Here is a 24,748-nt window from a genome sequence, read left to right as displayed (position 1 = left end):
TGAAACACAACCAAGTTATTAGCAAATTTTCTGAAAGATAAAACATCATTACGATTATCATTCCAATGCCCAGGTACACTTTAAGGTGCTGGGCATTGTTCCAAGTGCTTTCTATGCGATCTCTCATACAGTCCTCAAAACAATACTACAAAGTAGTTATAAACCCAATTTTAACAGTACGAAAACCGAGGCAGAGGAGAAAAAGAGGGAGAGAGAAATGCGATTCACTTAGACGTTCCCACTGGTAAATGGAAAAGCTGTGACATGAAACCAAGCAACCTACTGGCAGAGAGCAAAGAAACGACAAATACAGCGATACTGAGATTTCAAAAAATTCTCAAACATTCCTAACAAAAATAACTCGGAAAACTGTGTTGCTTTTGCAGACAATTTTACTCTTATCTATTTTTTAGAAAACATGTATTGAATGAGTCAAGTTTATCGATGAAAGAGGGTTTATTTACCTATTTATATATCTGCCTTGGTCCAAAAAATACTAAAGGTGGCTTTAAAAGGGATCACAGTAACTTTGTGCAATACAGTCAAGGTCTTAAATATATTACTCTCCCCAAAAGCTAGCTGCTTCCAAACTTGATTTAATATTTTGCATGTTTTCGCGCCGTTGCTTGGTGAATATATTTGCTTCTCCCTTCTGTAACCGTCGTCTCACAGCTGATTTTTGTTGTTTTGTCAACTGACGTTTCACCTTCTGTTTCACCAATTCCTGGAAAGATATTATGAATTAGTATCACTGAAAACTGATTATTTTGATAGACAGTAAATGGTCAATAAAAGAAAGATTTACACTGCTAATGTTTTAAAATTTTCTATTAAAAGCTTGAGTTTAAAAAGTTCTAAACACTGACGGTATACCTATTAACCAGCAATAAAACAAAACACTGAACTGCTACAAAATAGGAGGAATTAAATTCTTAACTCAAATACGGATTACAGCTAAAAGCACGGTATGGCAGGATAGTAGTGAACAGTCACAATTTTTTGAGTAACAAATCATAGTGCCACCTAGTGTCACTAGAAAAACTGGGAAAAACCAACAAACTGCCAAACCAACCCCCAAAACTCAAACACAGTACAATGGAAAACAAAACCACCACCACCAACAAAAAAACCAAAAAAACCCAAGACAAAAAAATCTGCCTATTCCTTTGCTTTCTAAGTAAACGTAGGCATGGTTCTGTAGCAGAAAATTATGTTTGAAAGCATTTAGTACTGGTCAAATACACGCAAGAGCGCCTTCCTAACTTTAGGTATAGAAATGACTTGATGGCGGGAGTTACTCATGGAAAAGTCCTCATACAGTTTCTGGGAGAAATGTATGTTTTCACATGATGAATGATCATAAATTCAAATTATTTCTTTATCACTTAAGACACTGGCTGCCAATGCCAAATGACGTGCAAGATGAATATTTTGTTCACAGCAACTTTTTTTCCCCCCTCTGGAGTATCCAGCCTGTTATTTAATCATATATAATCTTACATCATCCAACCTCTCTCCTAAAAAAAGAAGTTGAATGGTGAAACTGACTGAAGCAAGGGGCTCTTCTTAATATGCCTGTTAGGCACAAAGAAGCATTTATTAAAAACCTGTCATGAAAAAGGAAAGATTAATGGATGTGAGAGGTAAAAAGGAACTAGGAAAACTAGTCTTCCTAATGTAGTGTTTCTTACACTAAAATGTGTATTAGTGTAAAAATCTGGATGAGTCTAGTTAAATGCAGACTTTGGATTATCTCACATAGTTAGGCAGACAGGCTTTAACAAGTTATCCCTCTTTATTTCACTTTGATGATTCTCAATGGGAAGAAAAGTAAAAGAAGAGAAAGGGAAACAAGAATCAGAATGCAAGTTCCTGCAGAGGCTGAGACCCTATGAGATGCAGTCTCAGGAAAGTCAGAGTTTCAGAAGCACCTGGTTGGTACTGCAGAAGTTTCATGACTGAAAGCATTAGGACTGGCTGAAAGTTTAACATGGGAGTGATTTTTCTCTATCTCAGGAAACTAGGCAACTGTCACAGTTCCTCATCCCAGGAGACCAGAAACCTGAATCAGATCAGCATCATAAGCTTGGTGTCTTAACAATAGAGCAACACCTTCAGAATTCTGAGGGTCAGTTATTTCCAAATCACAACTCACAAGTGGGAAAAAAATCCACATTAGTATATTTAAAAAGAATGATGAAATGGGAACTAAAATACAGTTGATCCTTGAACGAGGCTGTGTTAGGGGCATGGACCCACTTTACAGTCCAAAATCTGAGTATAACTTGAAGAGCCAGCCGCCTGCATCAGAGGTGCCTCTGCGACTGCAGATTCAACCAACTGCAGACCGTGTGGTTCTGTGCGTGCTCAGCCGCTTCAGTCGTGTCCAACTCTTTGCAACCCTATGGACCATGGCCTGCCAGGTTCCTCTGTCCATGGGGGTTCTCCAGGCAAGAATTCCAGAGTGGGTTGTATTTATGTCTCCTGCATTGATAGGCAGGTTCTTTACCACTAGCACCACCTGGGAAGCCCACAGCAGTGACCCAGTAAACACCCTGGAAATGTCGAATGAACAGTTACCGGAGGAATTGTTGAACAGCTTAAAACACTGCCCACAGAAGCGACACTCAGAGTTCTTGTTCTATGAAGATTAGTATCTTCCATATTTTCTTCATCTCTAAAAATGAATCAAACATTTACATAGTTAATCCTTAATCTTTAATTATGCTTAATTTATACAATATTACTATCAATATTCTGAAATAAAGCCATTTCATTAAACTACCCCAAACCCTAAAAGTTAAATTTCAGATCTTTTGCTATCTAAGCTGAGGCTGATTCACGAATATGTGATATTTGTCCAAAAAAAAAAATCTTACAAGAAAAATAATGTAATGGCAATTTTTAATTGTACACTAACAAATAAGTACAGAAGTTTCAAAGTACCAGAGAAAATCCATTTTAAGTATGCATATTAAGAGCACACTTACTACATTTTTATTACACTATACATTAATCAAACATACGTTAGACAAATAATTATTAAAAAATACAAACAATTCATGTGTCTAAAACCTCAATTTATTATTTGAAAGTAATCATTTGAATTTTAAGGCAGAACTGCTTAAAACTGAATATATGTGGTAGCATCAAGTCAACGGTAGATAGAGTTATTTGAATTTTAACAATAAAAGTGATATTTGCTTTCATTCTGCGTATGAAAGTGAAAGTCGCTTAGCTGTGTCCGACTCTTTCCGACTCAATGGACTGTACAGTCCATGGAATTCTCCAGGCCAGAATACTGGAGTGGGTAGCCGTTCCCTTCTCCAGGGCATTTTCCCAACCCAGGGATCAAACCCAGGTCTCCTGCATTGCAGGCAGATTCTTTACCGGCTGAGCCACCAGGGAAGCCCAACACTGCAGTGGGTAGACTATCCCTTCTCCAGCGGATCTTCCCGATCCAGGAATCGAACCGGGGCCTCCTGCATTGCAGGTGGATTCTTTACCAGCTGAGCTACCGGGGAAGCCCCAAAGGAATGTTGCGCTGGAACAAGGACTTGAACCCTGGACCCTCAGTTTAAAAGGATGCTCTACTGACTGAGCTATCTGCACATACCGATGCAGAAAACAGCTGTCATGCCATTTGAAAAAAGCACTCATTTACCAGAATCAAAGTATAGGTCTCCAGATTAAAGTAAAAAAATAATCAACAAAAATCTATACCTGAAAGGCCTGAATTCTTTGTTCAACGATGACAAGGCAATCAGATGAGGGCACTCATCTTCAGCTTCCTCAGGGCCCACGAGGATTCCACCTTGACCTGTCTCATGATCTTGCCTGCTGTCATGTTCACATCTGCTGTTCTCCCCAGAAAATTCAGTTACAGAGCTGTTTTCAACAACCTGCCCTTCTATTTCTTCTAAAGCTTGACTGAATTCAGTCATTTCAAAATTGTGTGCATCAGCATTGTCCTCTGACAAACTACCTTCCTTTATTTGCTCAAGGTTTTCGAATGATCTGCAACAGCAGTCAACTGATTCACCTACAGAGTTCCGTCCACTTTCATTTTCTGATCTACAATCCTTGGCTCTTTCTGACATCTCTTCATCAGAAAGTGAGAATTCAGATCTCTCCTCTGTTTCAATATTTTTATCATCTGGACCTGCTGGATGAAGTAGTTCATCATCTGCCTGCATCTCCTTTGTGTAGCCACTGGCAGAAACCTCTATGTCAAGAGAGTCCTCCCTCCTAGGAAAAAAAGAATGTTATGCATTTAGAAAGAGAAAAAAAAATCCACCTAACATGGGGAAGTATATTCAGTATGACTCTCAAATGGATTTAACAGTTTATAGATTTTAAAGGTTTTTCTCTGCCTAAAAGATAATACTTAAATCACTTAAGTACACAAATATCAAGGATATATGTTAGTTGTCATTTAAGAATAAAAGGACTGTGAAGGGCAACAGATATTAGAAAAGTTACAGAAATTTCAGAGCATACTGACAATAAATTAACTTTCGGGGGGGGGGGGGTAACAATTTTAAATTGGGTCAATCATCCTAAATCAAAAACCAGCATCTTAACTGAGCATATAAAATGAGAAAATTTGGCTGTGAGAATTATGTTCCATGAATCAATTAAAGATAGTTTCTACAGTGAATAAAGGAAAAACACAAATTCTGATAAATAGGACTTTATTCTTTAAAAATTTGTTATTCATAGAGCATCCGCTATTGAATAAGAGTTCTTGAATTTATAAGAAACTAAGTATGTTCCTGGAGAAGGCAATGGCACCCCACTCCAGTGTTCTTGCTCTGGAGAATCCCAGGGACAGGGGAGCCTGATGGGCTGCCGTCTATGGGGTTGCACAGAATCGGACCCGACTGAAGTGACTTAGCAAGTATGTTCCTCTTCCAAATTCAGTAAGGTTAATGGACCACAGGCAGGCATAGTTTTTAAGTTTCATTTGTATATTACCAGCAGTGATACTGAACAACGATTATAACGTACCAAAGGTCACTATTCGAAAAATTTTTAGATGAAAGTGTTTCTAAGTAACTAAATCAGGGATTTTAACAGAATTCTATCATTTTATGCAATGCAGTGTACAAACCTTATATCACTAAAGGTTGGGAAAAGCTCACTTTCATAGCTGAAACGTTTCATGAAGAAATCTCTAATGCATTTCACATCTCTGTCAAAATACCTGCAAAAGCAAGAATCATTTTTTTATAGACTTTGTTGCTCATCTTTTTCCTTATTAGCCAATGACAACATCCCTGCTATTTGTTATGACACTCTTATCCTTACAGGAAAGAGAAAAGGATGTTACTCAAAAGAAAAATAAATCAGTTGCCAATATCTGAAAAACTAAAACTAAAAGCAGAGGAACTAACAAGGACTATAAGCTGTCAAGGGCATACAGTTCCTATGGTTAGAATAAACTCAAGGTTTTCCCATACTGTGACAGATGCACATATGAAACCCAGTTTGGGGGCCAATTTCTACTTTTCAGTCTGTCTAGTTATAGTTCCCATCAGCTACGCTCACTAGAACCTCTAGTCAACTGGGAAAGTTGAAGACAAAAACAGACCAGTGACTCATAAGAAAAAGTTTGTGGGTTAATGAATGTTACGGTTATATTATCTTTATTACCCAATAGCTGATATGCAGTAAACATCTATATGAGATTAATAATGCTATGGCTTATAAATAGTAATCTGAAGACATGTTAATCTGGGAACAGAAGGACCTCTGAATATCAGGGTGCTTTTTAGGTAACCATAAAGTAGCAGGAACATATTAAATTCTCTAGAAGGTGTCCAGAAAGGGAGAATTAAGAGACAGGATGACATGGAATTGAGAGAACAGGAGAGAAAAGTACTCAACCTTAATTTGATTATGCTCAATTGCATCATGGAATACAAACACATAAAGGAAAATGTTCTGTCATATTTCACAATTGGGCTTGTTTAGATGGTCAAGTAGCATGAGAAATAAGATTATCACAGTACATAAATTGATTCTGCCCTGTGTCAGGATGAGGTTTTACGTGAATTCCTTTCTCTTAACAAAATAAAAGCTAAAAATGACAGGAGGTGGTATCATTGTCTGCAACTGAGGTTTAGTATAAAACCACAACTTTCATTAAGGCCATAAAAAGTTATTAAATTATGCTGGGTGAAATCCTCTTGGAGGCAACTATGCAACAGAGAGAAAAGCAGAAAAAGGCAGAGAGGATGGTGACCAGGGTCCCCCCTTCTGTGTCCCTACTTCTTAGCAGGCTTTTGTTTTAAAAATTGGGCTTACACCCAAAAGTTTGTTTGAATAGATAGTTCCATTGCTAAGAAAGCTTGACTTTTGCAAGTTTGTCAACTTATAAGAGTAATTCAAATTCTTTTGATGATTTATAAAAGTAAACAGTTTCTTCAGACTTCTAATAAACAATATTATTTTAATGAATAAATTTTAAAAACTGGATCAATGTGCATTTTTCCCCCCTTTAAAATACTGAGGAATAAGAAAAGTTCTTAGGTGGAAAGATCCTAGCACTTTGATATCCTTATCAGCCACTTCAAAACAGTTATTAACCCAAATGGCAGTATGACAAGGCTTGAAACTTAAGAATAAATTAAAAAATGACTGCAGCACACATAAACACAGCCATGTCCAGAGTATACCATTCAGCATTGGGATGAGAAGTTGAAACCATTTGTGGAAAATCGATCATGGTAATGTGGTCATCTTTATCCAAAATTAGATTGAATTCATTGAAATCTCCATGAATCAGTCCATGATTTGCAAGTTTAACAATTAGTTCCATAGCTTCATCATATACTGATGCAGGATCTTCAACATGGTGTATTTGACATCTGAAAGTATGGAAATGGTTCATTTGTCCTCATTCATGATTTTAATGAAAGCAAGCATTGGGTGTATTTACATATAAATATTATTTCCATTTCAAGCCTTGCTAGCCTCTCTTCATTCCTATCTGCATATAGACATAATACCTCTTATTTAAAAAAAAAAAGCTACAACCCACTCAAATCTGCATCATCTTCCCACTATTACACACATTCTTTGTTCCGCATTCTTTATAACCCAACTCCTCTAGTTGTGCTTTCTCCAATTTTTTTCCTCCCATTCTAATGAACTCATTTCAAATAGGCTTTCATTCATCCTGCTCCAATAAAATGGCTCTTGTCAAAACCACCAATGACTTCCAAATGACCTGCCATATCCAGTGGTCAGTTCTTGATCTTCATCATAATCTGGTCTATTAGCTAATCCCTTCCTGGTCCTTGAAGCAGAGCCTTTCACTTGACCCTTGGCCTACTAACTCTTAAGGCTGTCCTCTTTCTGCACTGATCATTCCTTCTTAGTCTTTTTAGCTAGTTTTTCAGCTTTTCTCTGACCTATAAATTTTGGAGCTCCTCAAAGGCGAATCCTAAAACCTGTTGTTTTAACCATTCTTGATCTCATTCACAGACTTCAATCTAGACTTCCCCTGAGCTTCTAGGCATCTTTAACTGACCATGTCCCCAAGTGAACCTCTGATTCTGCCCCACTCTCTAACTCCCAACTGTCTTCCTGCAGCCTTTCCCATTTCTATAAGTGGCAACTTTATCCCTCTAATTAATTCATTATTCAGGCCCCAGATCTTTACTTGCCACTTCCTTCTTATCAATATCCAATCTCAAACAAATCATGTAGGCCCTGACTGTAAAACACATCCAGAATCTGACAACTGTTCCCTTACCTTCACATCTACTACTCTGATCTAGACTACCATCATCTCTTTTGAGGATTATAATAATCTCCTAACTTTCTTCCTAATCCTGTCCCAGTCTTCCTTTAGTATATTTTCAATAGGCAGCCCGAGTGATCCCATCACAGCATTAGTCAGATCGTCTCTTCTCAATTCAAAACTCCTCCAGTGCTAGGGAGTTCCCTGGCAGCCAGTGGTTAGTACTGTCACCGCCACCAGAAGAATCCTCCAATCGCTTCCTGTCTCAATCAAAATGGTCCCTGTAATATTGTCTCAGTGGCAGTCATGTGAGGAACCAGAAGTGTATCAAATCAACCCTAAAGTTACTCAACGTTGGGCGTCCCTGGTAGCTCAGCTGGTAAAGAATCCACCTGTAATGTGGGAGACTGGGTTTGATCCCTGTGTCAGGCAGATCCCCTGGAGAAGGGAATGGCAATCCGCTCCAGAATTCTTGCCTGGAGAATTCGATGGACAGAGGAGTCTGGTAGGCTACAGTCCGTAGGGCTGCGAAGAGTCCAACACGACTGAGCAACTAACACTCATATTTAAATATATCCTCTCTACCAAAATAGTCTCTGATCTCATCACTCACAATTTTTTCCCTGAGAGTTAGCTCCAGCCACAGTGGCCTCCTCACTGTTCCCTGAACATGAAGGTAAGCACCCATCTCAGGACTTTTGCTCTTTTCTCTGCCTAGAATGTTCTTAGATATCCGCATCATTTCTTCTCTCGCTTCTTTCAGGATTCTGCTGAAAAGTCGCTTTACCAATGAGAACTTTCCTGATCACCCCAGCCTTCCACATCTATCTCAGTATTTCTTGTCCCACTTACCCTATTTTATTTTTATCCATAGCATTCACCACTATCTGATGTATCATACAATTCCTTGTTCAGCTATTTATTGTAAGTTTCCTTCCATCAGAACGTAAGCTCTGTGAGGACAGGGACTTTGTTTATTGGGGTGCCTTGAACAGTGCTTGGCACACACTAGATTGTTAATAAAAATCCACATTGTCAGAATGAAACTGAATTTTCAATTTGCCTTTAAGTCTACTGCTTTATGTTAATTTCTAACCTCCCCAAAGTCATACTCCATTCAATGGAAAAAACTTATTTTAAAAAACTGAACCTTACAACTATTTATTAGAACTCATAGTTTTAAGAATAATAAATACTTACAGAGGATAGCCATTTATGAGTTCCATGACCACTGCATGGCGATTATAATCAATTGGCTTTGGAACTGGAAATTTCCTTTCATACAATGCCTAAAACACAGCAAAATAGGTAAAAAGTAATGAAGAGGTCATTAATTTTTAGGGAACAATAAAGTTAAGTGTACCTGTCCAAAACCAGGGGAAAAAAAAAATCATAACCTTCACAATATTACAGTTAACACATGATTACGTATGACTTATTCACAGCACAGGATGAGCTATATATAAAAATAAAATTGGAAATCAGTTTTGTAATTCACTTTTTTACCAAATATTCATTTACTGAACGTTTACCAAATACACATTGTGCTAGGGTTACAAAAATGAGTGTGAAAATGTCTCTGCCTTCAAGCAGTTCAGTCTCTTAGGATATGTATATCCTCTTCTATTTTGTAGACTCCAGTCATTTACTGGAGTGTGCTTAAAAAATTCAAATGGAAATAAACTGTGATTTAGGAAACACTGTCTTCTGGTATATCAGGAAATGAAATATTTCAGTATATTGGACATTTTAGTTTATAGAGCACCGACTTTTTCCTTCGGACCACAACACCAATCTCTCACGTGACAAAGAATCGCTGCAGTCACAAACACTGGGAATCTGAGTCAAATGTTACTACCCGCCGTTCATAAATTCATTTTCCCCCTGTTTAACTTTTCCTATCCTACTGCTTCCAAAGTCGTGTTTTTATTACTTCCTTCAAAATATCGTAGTTTTCTGCATTCTGCCATTCGGGATGCTGCCATTTCTAACAGGGCTTTGTCACTGTTACCCCAACCACATCAACAACGGTTCAGCGCTGCACACCAAACCTTTCCTCAGTGTACTAGTACCAACTAAGATGCTTGTGTCAATGCTCCATTTTAAAAAACCTACAATGCTGTAAATATTGATTTCAGTCTGAATAACTTTCCCTAGTTTTCAAAACTCCTTAATCTGCTTGTTCAGTCCTAGTTCTCTTCAATACTCTGTCCAATAAATATTCTAGAGTGCGATCCTAACAGCCACCTTGATGACTGTCATCCGTACACACAGGGCTCACACTCACATTCCTGTCTGTCATTCTGGCTCCTTTGCAAAGTACACAGACTTGTCTTTTCCTTATAGACAAGACATTGCAAATCCCATTCAAGAAAATTCCTTTTACTCTACAGAAGTTTCTCTAAACTCAACATGATCTGACATTTAAACTGTTTTTTACTTTAATTTTTAATTGAAGGGTAACTGCTTTACAGAATTTTGTTTTCTGTCAAACATCAAGAATCAGCCACAGGTACACCCCTGTCCCCTCCCCCCCTCCCATCTGCCTCCCCATCCGGCCTTCTAGATTGTTACAGATCCCGTTTGAGTTCCTTGAGACATACAGCAAATTCCCAGCACCTGTCTGCTTTACATACGGTGATGTAAGTTTCCAAGTTACTCTCTCCACGCAGCTCACCCTCTCCTTCCTCCCATCCCCCGAGTCTATTATAAGTCTGTTCTCTATGTCTGTTTCTCCACTGCTGCCCTGCAAATAAATTCATCAGTACCATCTTTCTAGAGTCCATATATATGCATTAGTAAATGACATTTATATCTCTCTTTCTGACTTATTTCACTCTATAATAGGCTCCAGGCATGTGTTCGTTACCTTCCTAATTTTAAGACAGACTGTTGTTACTCCTTTGGTATTCACTATTCACCTCCACCCTCCCACTCCTACGCTGCAAAATACTCAACAGAGAGGTAGGCACAGAGCTGACACTCAATGTATGCTTAACAGGGTTACTTTTATGATGCTGTCTACTCTTTCCTACCTTCCTTAGACAGGAACTGAACTACTTCCCATTCCCCAGTGACTGTCTGCTTGGTTGTACATTTTTTATTTTTAAATCCAAATGGTTTTGGATCTGAGCCTTGGCAGCTCACAAGTATATAACAACTTTAACTAATGTCACAGTGGTTTAGCCCTGTGCCATAACCCTTAAGTTAAAGCTCAATCTTATTTTTACTTAAGAAAAGAAAGACTAAACTTACAAAGCATATTTATGTACAACCAGACTTTACTCCTGTATCTTCCTATAAACACACCAAGAAAATATTTACTATAGTTTGGGGGAAATGTGCAAGAATTCCTACCAAACTGCTTACTCACATTACTGATGAGTAATGGTGTGTGGTCACAGGACACAAACATTGGTATAAGACAAAAAACACAGTATATATGATATTAGTAGCACTTATTTATACTGCCTTGAGGATTCTTTCCTCATGATTACTAAAAATTTAAGTACATGAAACTCCCAAGAAACAACAGGTCATACAACTGTCAATAATTCAAAATTTTAAAAAGTTATAACAAATAAATTCTACTGGCGAGAATAGTAAAAATGTAGTTACTTTTTTATTTAATTTACTAGTGAAGACAAGTAACTTGGATATTTTTAAGATACTTAATAAATCTATACTGAACTTATTTTGAAAGGTAAAAGATTAAAAACTAAGATTTCTACCATTTCTAATATACATATAAATTCATAAATTAACATTTCTTCCATTGAGGGGAAAAAAATAATAGTCAACTTATCTGAGACATTAAGGTTTCTGAAGAAGGTAACTATCTGGTGTTTTTAATTAGAGACAGACATACATATATACACTGAACAAATATACATTCACACACATACATTTACATCATTAATTATTTCAGGCTACTCTACCTTGTTAACACTGCTGCATAAAAGTTGCCTTTATGCATTTATAACAGCTAAAAACACTTTTGCATAGAAGGGAAACCACCAGAAAAACAAATAACAGAAACAGTCAAAAGAGTTAAAAGTGACTGTCTGCAAGGACTGTTACAGGGGGTAGGGAGATATGGAGGCAACGGACTGATGCATGTCACTACAACCTTTCAACTACATATACTGTTTGGTTACTAATTTAAAATTAATTAAAAGTACCTTCATATAAGCAAATTCTTTCATGGCAGAGAGACGAGATAAATAAAGCCAAGACATGTTATGCCTGTGTTTATGGTAATCACGCTTGTTTTTCAGATTTCGAAAGGAGGTTCTTCCCAGTCTGTGAAGCTTTAATGCAAACTGCTGCCCTTCTTCATTTGCAACAATGTAAATATCTAAAGTCAAAATTTTAAAAGGATCATTATTATATTTTTGTTCCAGTAAGTTTAATGAATTCTAATTTTCTAACTTTGATTTTAGTTGTACCAAATGTTATCTTTCTCAATAACTTGAAATACTTATTCGGCAAAACTCTTTATTTTAGTTACAATTCAAAGTGATGACATGTATTAATATCTACTACAAAGAAAACAGGGGTGCAAAGGTATCAAAAGTTATTGCTTCCAAAGGTGTTTAATGCTCAATTAAATATAGTGTGAAAACATCTAATTGTTCTTTAGTGTCTTACATGTATGAGAAGGGATTAATAACATTTTCCTTTACAAAAGGGACTTCCCCAGTGGTCCAGTGGTTAAGACTCTACACTTAACAGTGGTTAGGAGCTAGTCCTACATGCTGTGGGGCGAGGCCAAAAAAATAAATAAATAAAATAGAAAAACAAAACAACAAAAACTTTTTCAGCAATGTAAAGTTCAATTCTTAAACTGCTTCAATGAATAAACACTGAGTGTCAGAATATAATCCTACAGTAATCAGAATGGAGCAGATCTTCCCATAAATATTCTATCACTGACATTTAGAACATGTCCTAATTACTCAAGACAAACAGCCTCTCTCTCTGATGTGGGTGAGATTATAAACTGACACAAATTGCAGGAAATTTGGTCATACCAAAATTCTTAATGTACCTAACTTTAGCTCTAATAATTTAATTTCTAAGAATGTAATACTTGACAACTATGAGGAAGACATCTATGCTGATATGAAATGTCATGGATGCACCCAACGGAAAAAAATCAATGTGTAGAATTGTTAAGGACTGCTTGCTTTCACCTATGATTAAAAAAGATACATATATCCTCAGTACATAATATACTTGTATTGACACAGAATATTTCTAGGACATAAGGGCTATTAAATAAACAGTCATAGCTTTGGGAAGTAATAACAGGAGATGGAGACCTGGGTTAGGAGTTAAGATTCACTTTTCATTGTACTCTCTTCTGTACTTCATCATTTTGCAAGTAATGAAGTTCTTAAAAAAAAAAAAGCCATTTTTTTTTAATTGAAAAAAACTGGACATAAAAAACATTAAGAGGAAGTGTATCTCAAAAAAAGTGTTTCATTACAGCTATACATGTCCACATACCTTCTCATATTTAGGAATCTAATATTACTTGTACGTGTGTGCTCAGTCACCTCTGACTCTTTGTAACCCCATGGACTGCAGCCCACCAGGCTCTTCTTTCCATGGAATTTTCTAGGCAAGCATACTAGAGTGGGTTGCCATTTCCTATTAGAGGGGATCTTCCTGGCCCAGGAACTGAACCTGAATCTCTTGCATTGGCAGGCAGATTCTTTACTGTTGAGCCACCAGGGAAGTTCGCAACACCTGGGAAGCCTTATTAAATATAAATAGTTTGGATAATAATATAACAGACATCCAAATCATATGAAGTACCCAAAACAACCTCCTTTGAAATAGGTTTTCTGATAGTTCTTTTGCTTCTAATTTTTTTGCTCTCAGTTTAAATTATGTAACTGTACAGGATAAACTATGTAAGACAAAAAGCCGTGTATAAGCAGCATGTCATAAAGAAAATCACCCCCTGTTCTTTATTTTTATCACACATAAAAAAACCAATACATAAGTATTTCTTTAATGCTATTTCAGAATTTTTTTCTGTGTTCTACACATAATTAACTTTGCCTTGTTGATCATACTGCTGTTATGAAAAAAAATGTGGTTTTTAGAACTTCCTTGTAGTATTTTTAAAAATTATTACAAATGTCCAGTTTTTCAGATATTAAAGTAAGAACATATAAAGTTTTTGCCAAAGATTTCAGTTAGTATAGGAAAACTATTTCTTGGTATAACTGAACTTTCAGTGGTAGACTTATGAAAAAACAATTTACCAAATAAGGGTAATTTCAAAATCCATATTGCTTCCAAACAATTTTTCAATTTACTGTTTAGTCAGAAAAATAGAAAATTAAAGAGATGACTCATTTTTTAAGGGAAATATAAATTAAAGCAAATAATGCACTCAAAATAGTACTATTAGTTAGCACTTACCAGATTCTTTGCCAACACCCATCTGGTTTCCAACAGACTCAACCACCTGTCTAGAAGACAATGTTTTCAAAGCTAGGTAATCATAGCCTGCATTTGTCAACCGATAGCCCTGGACAGCTAGACAAAATCAAATGAGAAAGATCATATTTTAGTTATATTGTACCGTCAAGTCACATCATGTCAAGAGAACAATTTAAACCTGGGAAGTCTTAGCTGGAAAAAGACTGGCTACCTAGTCTTATGAGTTTCGGCATTTCCTGTAATTTTTATTTCTTCTCTAGAGCAGTGTTACTCAGACTGTAATCTACAGACTGACACCTGTCTGTAAAGGCTTGTTACTAGTCTGTGACAAGTTATACAAACTGAAATTAAGTGGTTAAGCTAAAAATTTTTGTATCAATTTGTCTCAGTGGCATCTGACTCTTTGCAACCCAATGGACTATAGTCCTTGGAATTCTCCAGGCCAGAATACTGGAGTGGGTAGCCTTTCCCTTCTCCAGGGGATCTTCCCTACCCAGGGATCAAACCCAGGTCTCCCACATTGCAGGCAGATTCTTTACCAGCTGAGCCACCAGGGAAGCCCAAGAATACTGGAGTGGGTAGCCTATCCCTTCTCCAGGGGATCTTCCCAACCCAGGAATTGAACCTTGGTCTCCTGCATTGCAGGCAGATTCTTTACCAACTGAGCTACCAGGGAAGCCCTATACAAACTGAAATTAAGTGGTTAAGTTAAAATATTTTTCTATCAATATCACAAAATTATCTTGTCTTTAATTCTAACAAGAAGGAATATGTGCCTGTACTTTGTCAATTTTTAATTTCATCTTTCTAGTATTTATATTATTTTATAAAGGTATGGACCCTTTATAAAGGTGGAAAAGAACCACAAACCATTGCCACAATGGTTTGAGAGGTAATGCTCTAGAGTCCTTTGGCCGACTGTACTTTCCCAAGACAGTAGCAATAGTATCTCTATTCTACTTGCTCTTCTGCACCTGGAACTTCCTAATCCCTTATCAGGAAGTGGAAGTTATTTCTCTAACTTCTTTGATCTGGGTGGGCCTGGTGACTTCTCTGAGCAGAAGAACATGGTAAAAGTGTGCTGTGTCAGTTCTAGGTCTAGTGTTTTCTTAGCACGACAACTTCTATCTGCCTTTAGAATACCTGCTCTGGGGGAAGCCAATACATGGAAAATCACAAATGGTGCCTCAAATACTTACTTTTGGTTCGCTCCCAAGCTATGAGTTTATGTTTTACTAGTTCTCTTAAGACTTTATTACAACCACCATGTTTAAGGCTGGCTATAGAAGCAACCAAACTGCAGGGAACAATTTCATGGTTCTTCATGCCCATTTCAACCTGAAATTGAAGAAAATAAAAATGTAACCATAATCAACATAGAGTCGCTATCTATCAAAACTCTGGTAAAAACTTAACTTTTTTAAAACTTCTCTGACCATGCAGTTCCGGAAGCAATTATGAGACATAATTATTACCTTCCCTAGTCATATTTTATATTGAGGAAAGTAGGAAACTCATGAAAATGTTTAGTCAAGGGAAATACATGAAAAAGGTTGTTTTAAGGACATTAATTTAGCAGGAATATGCAAAGCGATTTATGGAAGGCAAAAACTGAAGGTGGTATACTGGAGAACAAAGACAACAGTCTAAGTCAGAGAAGACAGAAGCCAGAATAGGGGAGAGGTGAAGGGAATGGAGGGAAAGCATTGAAGAAATTAGTATGGGAGAGACCGGCACTTGATAGGGAAGGGTAAAGTGAATGAAGAGTGAAAGTTGAAGAAGAGGAAGGATTATTAAGATAATAATAATCATTATTTTAATGAAGTTTGGGAAAGGCGTGAGGAAGTAGACAAAGTTGCTTAATTCTATTTGAGCACATTGAGTTTGAGGTGTTGGAAGATCCTTCAAAGAAAGATACTTCAAAAGAAGATGTTAAGGAAAATTGGAAAGGGTGACCTGCACTTGGGAATGAAGTAATAACTACAGGAAAAAAAATCTGTCAATTATTTAATGAAGAGATAAAGTCATGAAAGGGCGTGATCATTAATCAAGAATATAATGGGAGAAAAAGGAGGGATGAGGGACAGAACTTGGGCAGGAATTCACACCAAAAGGTAAACGGCAGCCAAAGTATGATTATTGATATAGGAGGCACCGGAGAAATAAAGGGAAGAAGGTCAAGGAAAGGTGGTCACCTATATCAAGACTGGTAAGACTCAAGTGAGACTGAAATATTTTAACAATTAGGCCACTCCTTGGTGAGCTTCAAAAAGAACTTAAGAATTGCAAAAGTCAAGTTTTGGAAGATAAATCTGGCATCGTTCTGATGTCCCAACCAAAACCTCACACTTTAAACTTAATTCACCTTCCATGCTTTGTTCTGTTTCTCTAACATTCTCTTGACTCCCCTATTTCTGACAGTGGCATTAAGGGATGAGTTAATGTGCTAAACAAGTAGAGAATGAAAGTATCTTTTGACACTAGGTATTTAGAGGACGTCTACCTGAATTTCAGAATCTACGGGAGGACAAAAAATTGTCTTCCAAATTTTACAATGAATTTGCATTTCACAGTTTAGTCCTTAAGCAATGTCTATTTAAGCAAGAGATAACAGCTCCTAAATAAATGTATTTTATTCTGCAAATGCCTAACCTATGTGTTGATCTTTGTGCTATAATGCTGAGACCATAAAATCAGTTTTTGTCACTTTCCTGCTTAAAAACATTCAGGGACTCCCCTATACTTAGAATTTATTTCAAATTCTTTACCAAGCCTGTATGGCTCTATATCTACAGCATATCATCTGGCTCTCATCTTTTCCAGTTACATCTCCAACTCTTCAGCTTCTTACTTATTTTGCTCCAGCCAACCTGGCCTTTCTAGTCTTCAAAAGTTGTTCCTGCCTGCGGGTCTTCACACTTAACCACTGGTTTCCTCTCCCTTCAATTCTTTCCAAGGGACTCTACTGGGCAGGTTCCTTTCTATTCAGCTATTATGTCCGCCCGCACCCCCTCCCCCATTCTTTCTTCTACTTAACAAGTATTTATTCAGTACCAAGTGCCAGGAACTTTTTTAAAAACAGACAAGATTCTTGCACTCAGACAGTCTTGTCTAACTGAAGAGTTTAAAAACAGTATTCAGGCCCCTTGCCCCCATTACACTGAGTTTCTATTTTATTATCCTCTTATCCTCTTCATAACACTTTTTACCTGATATCCCTGTTATTTATTCGTTTACTGGATGACTTGTCTCCTTTCTCTTATCTGTCCTGTACCCTCTGCAATTCCCTAAAACTGTTACTAAAAATCCATTAAGTATGTGTTGATTGAATGAAACTGAAGGAATGCTATGTGACTGAGTATGTTAGTAGGAAATGCAGTTCAGTTCAGCCGCTCAGTCCTGTCCGACTCTTTGCGACCAAATGGGCTGCAGCACGCCAGGCCTCCCTGTCCATCACCAACTCCCGGAGCTTGCTCAAGCATCCAGTCAGTAATGCCATCCAACCATCTCATCCTCTGTCCTCCCCTTCTCCTGCCTTCAATCTTTCCCAGCAGCAGGGTCGTTGCAAATGACTCAGTTCTTCCTATCAGGTGGCCAAAGTATTGGAGTTGCAGCTCCAATATCGTCCTTCCAACGAATATTCAGGACTGATCTTCTTTAGGATGGACTGGTTGGATCTCCTTGCAGTCCAAGGGACTCTCAAGAGTCTTCTCCAACACCACAGTTCAAAAGCATCAATCTTTCCGCGTTCAGCTTTCTTTACAGTCCAACTCTCATATCCATACGTGACTCCTGGAAAAACCATAGCCTTGCCTAGTCGGACCTTTATTGGCAAAGTAATGTCTCTGCTTTTTAATATGTTGTCTAGGTTGGTCATAACTTTTCTTCAGCTACCAATTAATTCTCTTCAAGAGTCTTAAACAACAACAACAACAAAAAAAGTCTTAAACCCTTCTTGGTTGGAAAAAGCAGCCCAGGGTCAAAGAAACTTCCCAGGCCACAGAGACTGGAATGTGATTCTGGAGAAGGGGAGCAGAAAGGAAGGACGAGCGGGGGCCTTTGCTTCAAGTGGGGGAAAATAAAAGCTTGTGGACAAAGGCTTTTGAAAAACCCGACTATCTGATCTTCTTTTTCCTCAGTCCTAACGTCGGCTGCGTTCTGGGGGCACTAGGGCCTTGCTCAGCTCCCAGCAAACCTGGAACAAGACAAAAGGCACGCTCGGTGGAAAAGGACAGAGAAGGGGGGAAAACGGGGTACTTCTTACCGCTGTCAGGACCCTGAAGTCATCCCGGCTCATGTAACGCAACTTGGCCACATTCACCTTCCCCATGGCGGACCTGAACTCAGGCAAACCCAGACGACCAGAGGCGCGGTTAACGCAGCTTCTCACGCTTCTCACAGCGCCCCGAGGGCTCGCGCACGCGCAGTTTATCCTACAGGTCCTTGTCACTAAATAGATGTTCCGTTCTCACTGACTTGGGGCAATGAAACATCTTCTTAGTCTGATGAAACACATAGTGGAACAAAGCAGAGTACTTTTTGTAAAGTGATTTTGTTATGTCGCTGAATTGGCTGACTCTTTAAGTGCTCTCGAGATCATACTTTTTTTTTTTTTTTCATATCTGTCAGGACCGACTGTCTAAAGGCCCGCGACCTGCCTTTTAAGAGCAGAGTGGTAATTTAATGAGAAGACCAAGTTTTATCTCCAAACAGCAACTCCTTTAGATGAAGTGAGTTACATCAAGAAAGGGACAAAGAGAACTTGAGCTGGACTCAGGAAACCCAAGAAAACCCGGTATGAGTAATCGCAGGAGAGGGTCCGTGTTTAACTGCGCATGTTCACGACGGGCCGCCATGGTGGAAGAGAACTCTCGCGTCACTTGGCGTACTTGGTCGAAGATGCTTCCTGAGACTCCCCAGAGCGCCTGCGCTGCCTGGGGGTGGGGTCTGGAGTGACGTGGGAGGGCGGGGTTGCAGTCGGCGTCTCTCTCGCGCTTTTCCAGAGAAAGGGCGCACGTGGACGGTTCCCAGTGGAGGTACGCAGTTCCTATCGAGGGCCTAATTTAAAGGCGTTGGGAGAACTGCGGACACAAGTCTTGGGACTTTCCCCTAGGTAAACAAAAATGTAACCTGAGCCGGACCGTTAACAGCTTGCACCCCGACAAAAAGGGTGCCTACTCTGTTTTTTATAAGGATGACAAAACTTGTACGATAATGTTTGCGTTTTTGTCTCATCTAAGGAACTATGGTTTAAGCCTTTCAGTTCAGTTGCTCAGTCATGTGTGCATGGACTGCAGCACTCCAGGCTTCCCTGCCCATCACCAACTACCAGAACCTACTCAAACTCATGTCCATGGAGTTGGTGATGCCATCCAACCATCTCATCATCTGTCATCCCGTTCTCCTCTCGCCTTCAATCTTTCCCAGCATTAGCATATTTTCCAGTGAGTCTGTTCTTCGCATCAGGTGGCCAAAGTATTGGGAGTTTCAGCTCCACCATCAGTCTCTCCAGTGAATATTCAGGACTGATTTCCTTTAGGATTGACTGGTTGGATCTCCTTGCAGTCCAAGGGACTTTCAAGAGTCCTCTCCAACACCACAGTTCAAAAGCATCAATTCTTGGGCACTCAGCTTTCTTTATAGTCCAACTCTCACATCCATACGTGACCACTGGAAAAACTGTAGCTTTGACTAGGCGGACCTTTGTTGGCAAAGTAATGTCTCTGGTTTTTAATATGCTGTCTAGGTTGGTCATAGCTTTTCTTGCAAGGAGCAAGCCTCTTTTAATTTCATAGGTGCAGTCACAATCTGCAGTGATTTTGGAGCACAGGAAAATGAAGTCTGTCACTGTTTCCATTGTTTCCCCATCTGTTTGCCATGAAGTGATGGGACCAGGTGCCATGATCTCGGTTTCTTGAATGTTGAGCTTTAAGCCAGCTTTTTCCCTCTCCTCTCTCACTTTCATCAAGAGGCTCTTCCGTTCCTCTTCATTTTCTGCCATAACAGTGGTGTCATCTGTGTATCTGAGATTATTAATGTTTCTCCCAGCAATCTTGATTCCAGTTTGTGCTTCTTCCAGCCTGACATTTCACATGATGTACTCTGCATATAAATTAAATAAGCAGGGTGACACTATACAGCCTTGATGTACTCCTTTCCTAATTTGGAACCAGTCTGTTCCATATCTGGTTCTAACTTGCTGCTTGACCTGCATATAGAGTTCTTAGGAGGCAGGTAAGGTGATTTGGTATTCCCATCGCTTGAAGAATTTTCCACAGTTTGTTGTGATCTACACAGTCAAAGGCTTTGGCAGAATCAATAAAGCAGAAGTAGATATTTTAAACCTTTAAAAGGCAGTTATTTTGGTTCACCCCTCATGGGAGGTGAGGGCACTGCATGTGTTTGAGGAGGATTGTGGGATACTGCAGGGCTGACCACATTTCAAACCACTGCTGTTCAGCCTCTCCCTGGGTCAAGGCTCATAACTTTCAGTGTAAACTTTGGAACTCAGTATTTACAGGTGTTCTCTCCTGTATCCCCACCCCCGTCCCCTCCAGTTTTTATTGACCCAAGTGTTGATTTTCCTCTTCTCCAAGGTGATCTGGGTTTGTTGCTTTGTTGAAACACAGAACTCTTTTATAGAACATGCACTCGGAGAAGGCCATGACAACCGACTCCAGTACTCTTGCCTGGAAAATCCCATGGGCCGAGGAGCCTGGTAGGCTGCAGTCCATGGGGTCGTGAAGAGTCGGACCCAACTGAGCGACTTCACTTTCACTTTTCACTTTCATGCATTGGAGAAGGAAATGGCAACCCACTCCAGTGTTCTTGCCTGGAGAATCCCAGGGCTGGCGGAGCCTGGTGGGCTGCCGTCTATAGCATTGCACAGAGTTGGACACGATTGAAACAACTTAGCAGCAGCAGCAGCAGCAGTAGAACATGCACTGGAATTCTAAGGCACACAGTCAAATCAGCCCTATCTTTACAGCTAGAATAGTTAATATCCTGAAACCAGAAAATGAAGAAAGCAGAACAGTCTACCCCTTTGACACACCCTTTGCTTTCTTTCTCATTGCTGAGGGCAGGCTTTCTCTAGTTGCAGCCAGGGCTTCTCATCATGGTGACTTCTTGCTGGGGCCTTCCAGATCTAAGGTGCAAGGCCTTCAGTAGTCGCAGTGCTCGGGCCCAATAGTCACAGCTCTGGGGCTTGGGAGCACAGGCTCAGCAGTTGTGGCACACAGGCTTTGTTGCTGCTTAACATTTGAGGCCTTCCCAGATCGGGGACAGAAACTGGTGTCCCCTGCGTTGGAAGGTGGACTCAGCCACTGAACCATCAGAGAAGCCCTGGATGCAGCAAATCTTTGATTAACTAAGCTCAACTAATGGGAACCTTTATTCAAATGGATTTTTTCTTTCTGTAATTCACATAAGACATAAAAAGTTTTTAAAGAAACCAAATTGCTAATTTATGGAGCAAGAATGGGATGGGAAACAGGAGTCTTTTGAGTGTCTACTCCTAATCCAACACTTCAGCAGACATTGTTAATTTGTTGTGGCACAAACCTTAGTTTACTTAACTCTGTAACTTCGTTTACTAAGTTACTTAGTAACTGTGTACTTAGTTTATACAAACTCTGCTCCAGACAGTGACCATTCATTGATTGGATTTGGCTAGAATTGCTGTGTTCATTCTGGAGTATTCCCTGGAGTTAATCAGGAAATACTTTCCAAATATCTTAAACTTTCAACATTAATATATATTTTTATAAAGTTATCTTATGCAAACTCTTAAAAAGTAAAAGTGATTCAAGTACTGTTCAGTATTCTGCTGTATTCTACCATACCTTGCTTAGTAATGAGTAAAATAAAAAAATGCACACGTCGTCTTCATTCAACTCATTTACCCTTCATCAAACATACGTGTCAGAATTTTTCTCAATCTTGGGGAAGCTCCATCCCAATCGTTAAGCCTTATGGTGGAAGGATATGAGTACAGTTAGAGAATAGTATAATAGAGGCATGCAAAGGATTTATCACATCGCTATTTCTTTCTCCCAGACTCTATCTCCTACCCTTTTCCCCACCACACACAGAGCTTGTCCTCACAAGCTGAAGAGGATCTTGACTGTCCAGAAATTAAAGTTCAGACTTCTTAGATTGAAGTTTGAACTTCTTAGGCTGCCATTTAAGATCTTCAGTAATCTGTGTCATTAATTCCAAGTAGCATGTTCTCTTACCTAATTGAGCTACTTTGGTTTTTACATTGCACAGCTCCCTTGGTTTTCTGTCTCACTGCCCCCCTCTGTTTCTAATTCTCTCCTTTCCTTTCCTTTTTGTTTTTTCCTTTACAATCATTGTGTATGGAGACACTACCTGCCGTTCTTAAAATGTGGTGCATTCCGTAAAGCTTTTGCTCAATATCCTTATGTTGGTTTCCTAGTGCGCCGTAACAAATTACCACAAACTTGGTGAGTTATAACAATCGAAATTCGTTCTTTTATGGTTCTGGACCATGCTCCATCTGTAGTCTCTAAGGGAGAATCTGTTTCTTGTCTCTTCCAGTTTCTGCCAGGGTTTGGTGACTATTTCTTTCCTTGTGGTTTCATCACAAGGACTTGTGTTGATATCACTCCAGTCTCTATTGCCTCTGTATCACATTGACTTCCCCACTTCTGTGTGTCTCCCTCTGTCTGTATCTTATAAAAATACATGCTATTGCATTTAGGGCCCTCTCAGATTCTTAACCACATCTGCAAAGTCTTGCTTTTTTTTTTTTTTTCTTTTTTTGCCATAGATGGTAAATTCATAGGTTCCTTTATATTGTGAAAGGATTGGACTTGGTGTTTCTAAACCTTTGGTTAATGTAAGTCCCCGTAATTGGCCCCATAATCTCCATTCTGCTCTGGTTGAGAATCGGTCTCTTCTGTGTATGCCTGGGAACCAAGAATATTTGATTAAGATTTATTTTATGAAAATAATATTTATTTTCATGACTTTTATAGCACCATTCCCCTTTGCAATTACTGGAGAGGTGGTCAGTCAGACCAGGTTCAGTCAGAGGAGAGAAATCGTATTCATTATTTAAAAAGAAAATTTAATATTAAGAATAATGAACTTGGCATAAAGCTAAATGGAAAACTGTATGGGAAAAAAAGAATAGTAAGACACCACAACTATCAGGAGGATAAGATAAGCATTGGTTTAGCAGGTGTTGCAGAAACTGCAAACTAGATTCACATGTTGCTATGAAAGGGTGTTGCTGCTGGACTGAAGAAGTATTGGGACAATGCTAGCAAGAATGATGTACATAAAAAGCCTGAAAGAAGGAAGTGAGATGCACAAAGTTGATTTTTTATCCTTCTAGGATTACTTTTCAGCAGAATCCAACATGGAGACAGCTGGCAAAACAGAAATGTGGTTTACAGGGTCTCAGCTCTACCATCAGAATGTGTGATGTAGAAGTCTGGGTTTGGAGCTACAAGACAATAGCTTAATAAATGACACAATCTCTGAGATGTTTTTGAGATTTGATGTGTCATTAGTCTGCCTCTTAGACCTGCACAGGGTGATACCTGAGTAAGAATCTTATGTTTTTTTTTTTTAATGTACTTTGATTCAGAGAGTAAATAACTTGTTTCATATTCTTGATCTTTAACTTTATTGCCTTACTTGAATTAATGAGTGTCCTTGCTTTAGTCCTGTTCTTTTGTTCTTGTTGTACTTTTTTTGTCTATAAGAGTTAAAAATAATCTCATTGTTCTAATAGAGATTTTTATAAAGTAAGGGCTTTTGGTTTACCTAAAATAGTGTAATTATCTTGATTCCAAATTAGAACACTTAATGTATTATTCCAAGTTACTCTTTCAAATGGTGGAATTTTAAATGTTTCCACACATTAAATTTTACATAGTTTTATTACTTTTTCTTTGAATAATGAATCTGAGTTTTAAAATATTCTTCAGACTATGGGGTATTTAACTGGCCCTCTGTTAGAACAGCTTTATTTTTAGTCTAAGCTACTGCTGAACTTCCAAACTTGGTTAAACATTCTTATCATTCCTTTTTTAATACGGCTTAATATGCTAGTCTTTAACATGAAAACATTATTTGCTTACAAGGAGTTCTCATGAAAGTAGACTTTATATAAATTTTGATATTAAACTTTCAGTAGGAAATGGTCAAGTAGAGAATATTAACAATGAGGTGTTCAAAAGAGCAATGGTGGTTTAATTACCTGAAAAGTACTTAAAAATGTCTGTTGACATAAAGTAACATGAAAATGTAATTATTTAGTCACTTGTGTTTATCAATTGAAACTTTATTATAAAGAATAATCTATGAAAAAGCTTCTTTTTTACATTTTGTCTTTAAGTTGTTATATATCTAAAGTTCTTACTTTCTGTTTAAAATTTGATGGTCCAAAAATGTACATTCTCTAAGATCCCAGTTGTGAAAATGGGTTCAAGTTAAGCTAATGAAAGGCAGTAACTGTGCCAGACCTCCAAATACTGCAAATTCTTTTCCATAGGTAGATTTATA

At 38.4% G+C, this 24,748-nt stretch overlaps 1 protein-coding gene across 1 annotated transcript; it reads right to left on the bottom strand.

Annotated features, from left to right (window-relative positions):
• Positions 1 to 437: 437 nt before the first annotated feature.
• On the bottom strand, positions 438 to 18,996 carry RIOK2 (RIO kinase 2). Its single transcript, XM_043464583.1, has 10 exons — positions 18,474 to 18,996; positions 15,409 to 15,547; positions 14,189 to 14,305; positions 11,932 to 12,107; positions 8,951 to 9,039; positions 6,681 to 6,872; positions 5,114 to 5,206; positions 3,724 to 4,248; positions 2,581 to 2,677; positions 438 to 724 (listed from the first exon to the last, which is right to left on the bottom strand). Exons 1-10 carry the CDS (start codon positions 18,537 to 18,539, stop codon positions 560 to 562), a joined length of 1,659 nt encoding a protein of 552 aa, XP_043320518.1. The 5' UTR covers positions 18,540 to 18,996; the 3' UTR covers positions 438 to 559.
• Between the last annotated feature and the right edge of the window lie 5,752 nt (positions 18,997 to 24,748).

The sequence above is a fragment of the Cervus canadensis genome, chromosome 4, assembly GCF_019320065.1.
Source record: "Cervus canadensis isolate Bull #8, Minnesota chromosome 4, ASM1932006v1, whole genome shotgun sequence".
Taxonomy (NCBI): Eukaryota; Metazoa; Chordata; class Mammalia; order Artiodactyla; family Cervidae; genus Cervus; species Cervus canadensis.
The sequence above is the reverse complement of the archived record's forward strand: the minus strand, read 5'-3'. Positions and strand labels throughout refer to the sequence as shown.

What these genes read in the sequence shown, in the direction of transcription:
- RIOK2 (XM_043464583.1), bottom strand. Translation starts at nt 18,539, where the DNA reads ATGGGGAAGGTGAATGTGGCCAAGTTGCGTTACATGAGCCGGGATGAC. An exon ending in CCAACCTTTAGTGATATAAG is followed by an intron (nt 4,249 to 5,113) that starts GTTTGTACACTG and finishes TTTTTTTCCTAG; the next exon opens with GAGGGAGGACTCTCTTGACA. An exon ending in GCTGTTCAACAATTCCTCCG is followed by an intron (nt 725 to 2,580) that starts GTAACTGTTCAT and finishes ATATCTTTCCAG; the next exon opens with GAATTGGTGAAACAGAAGGT.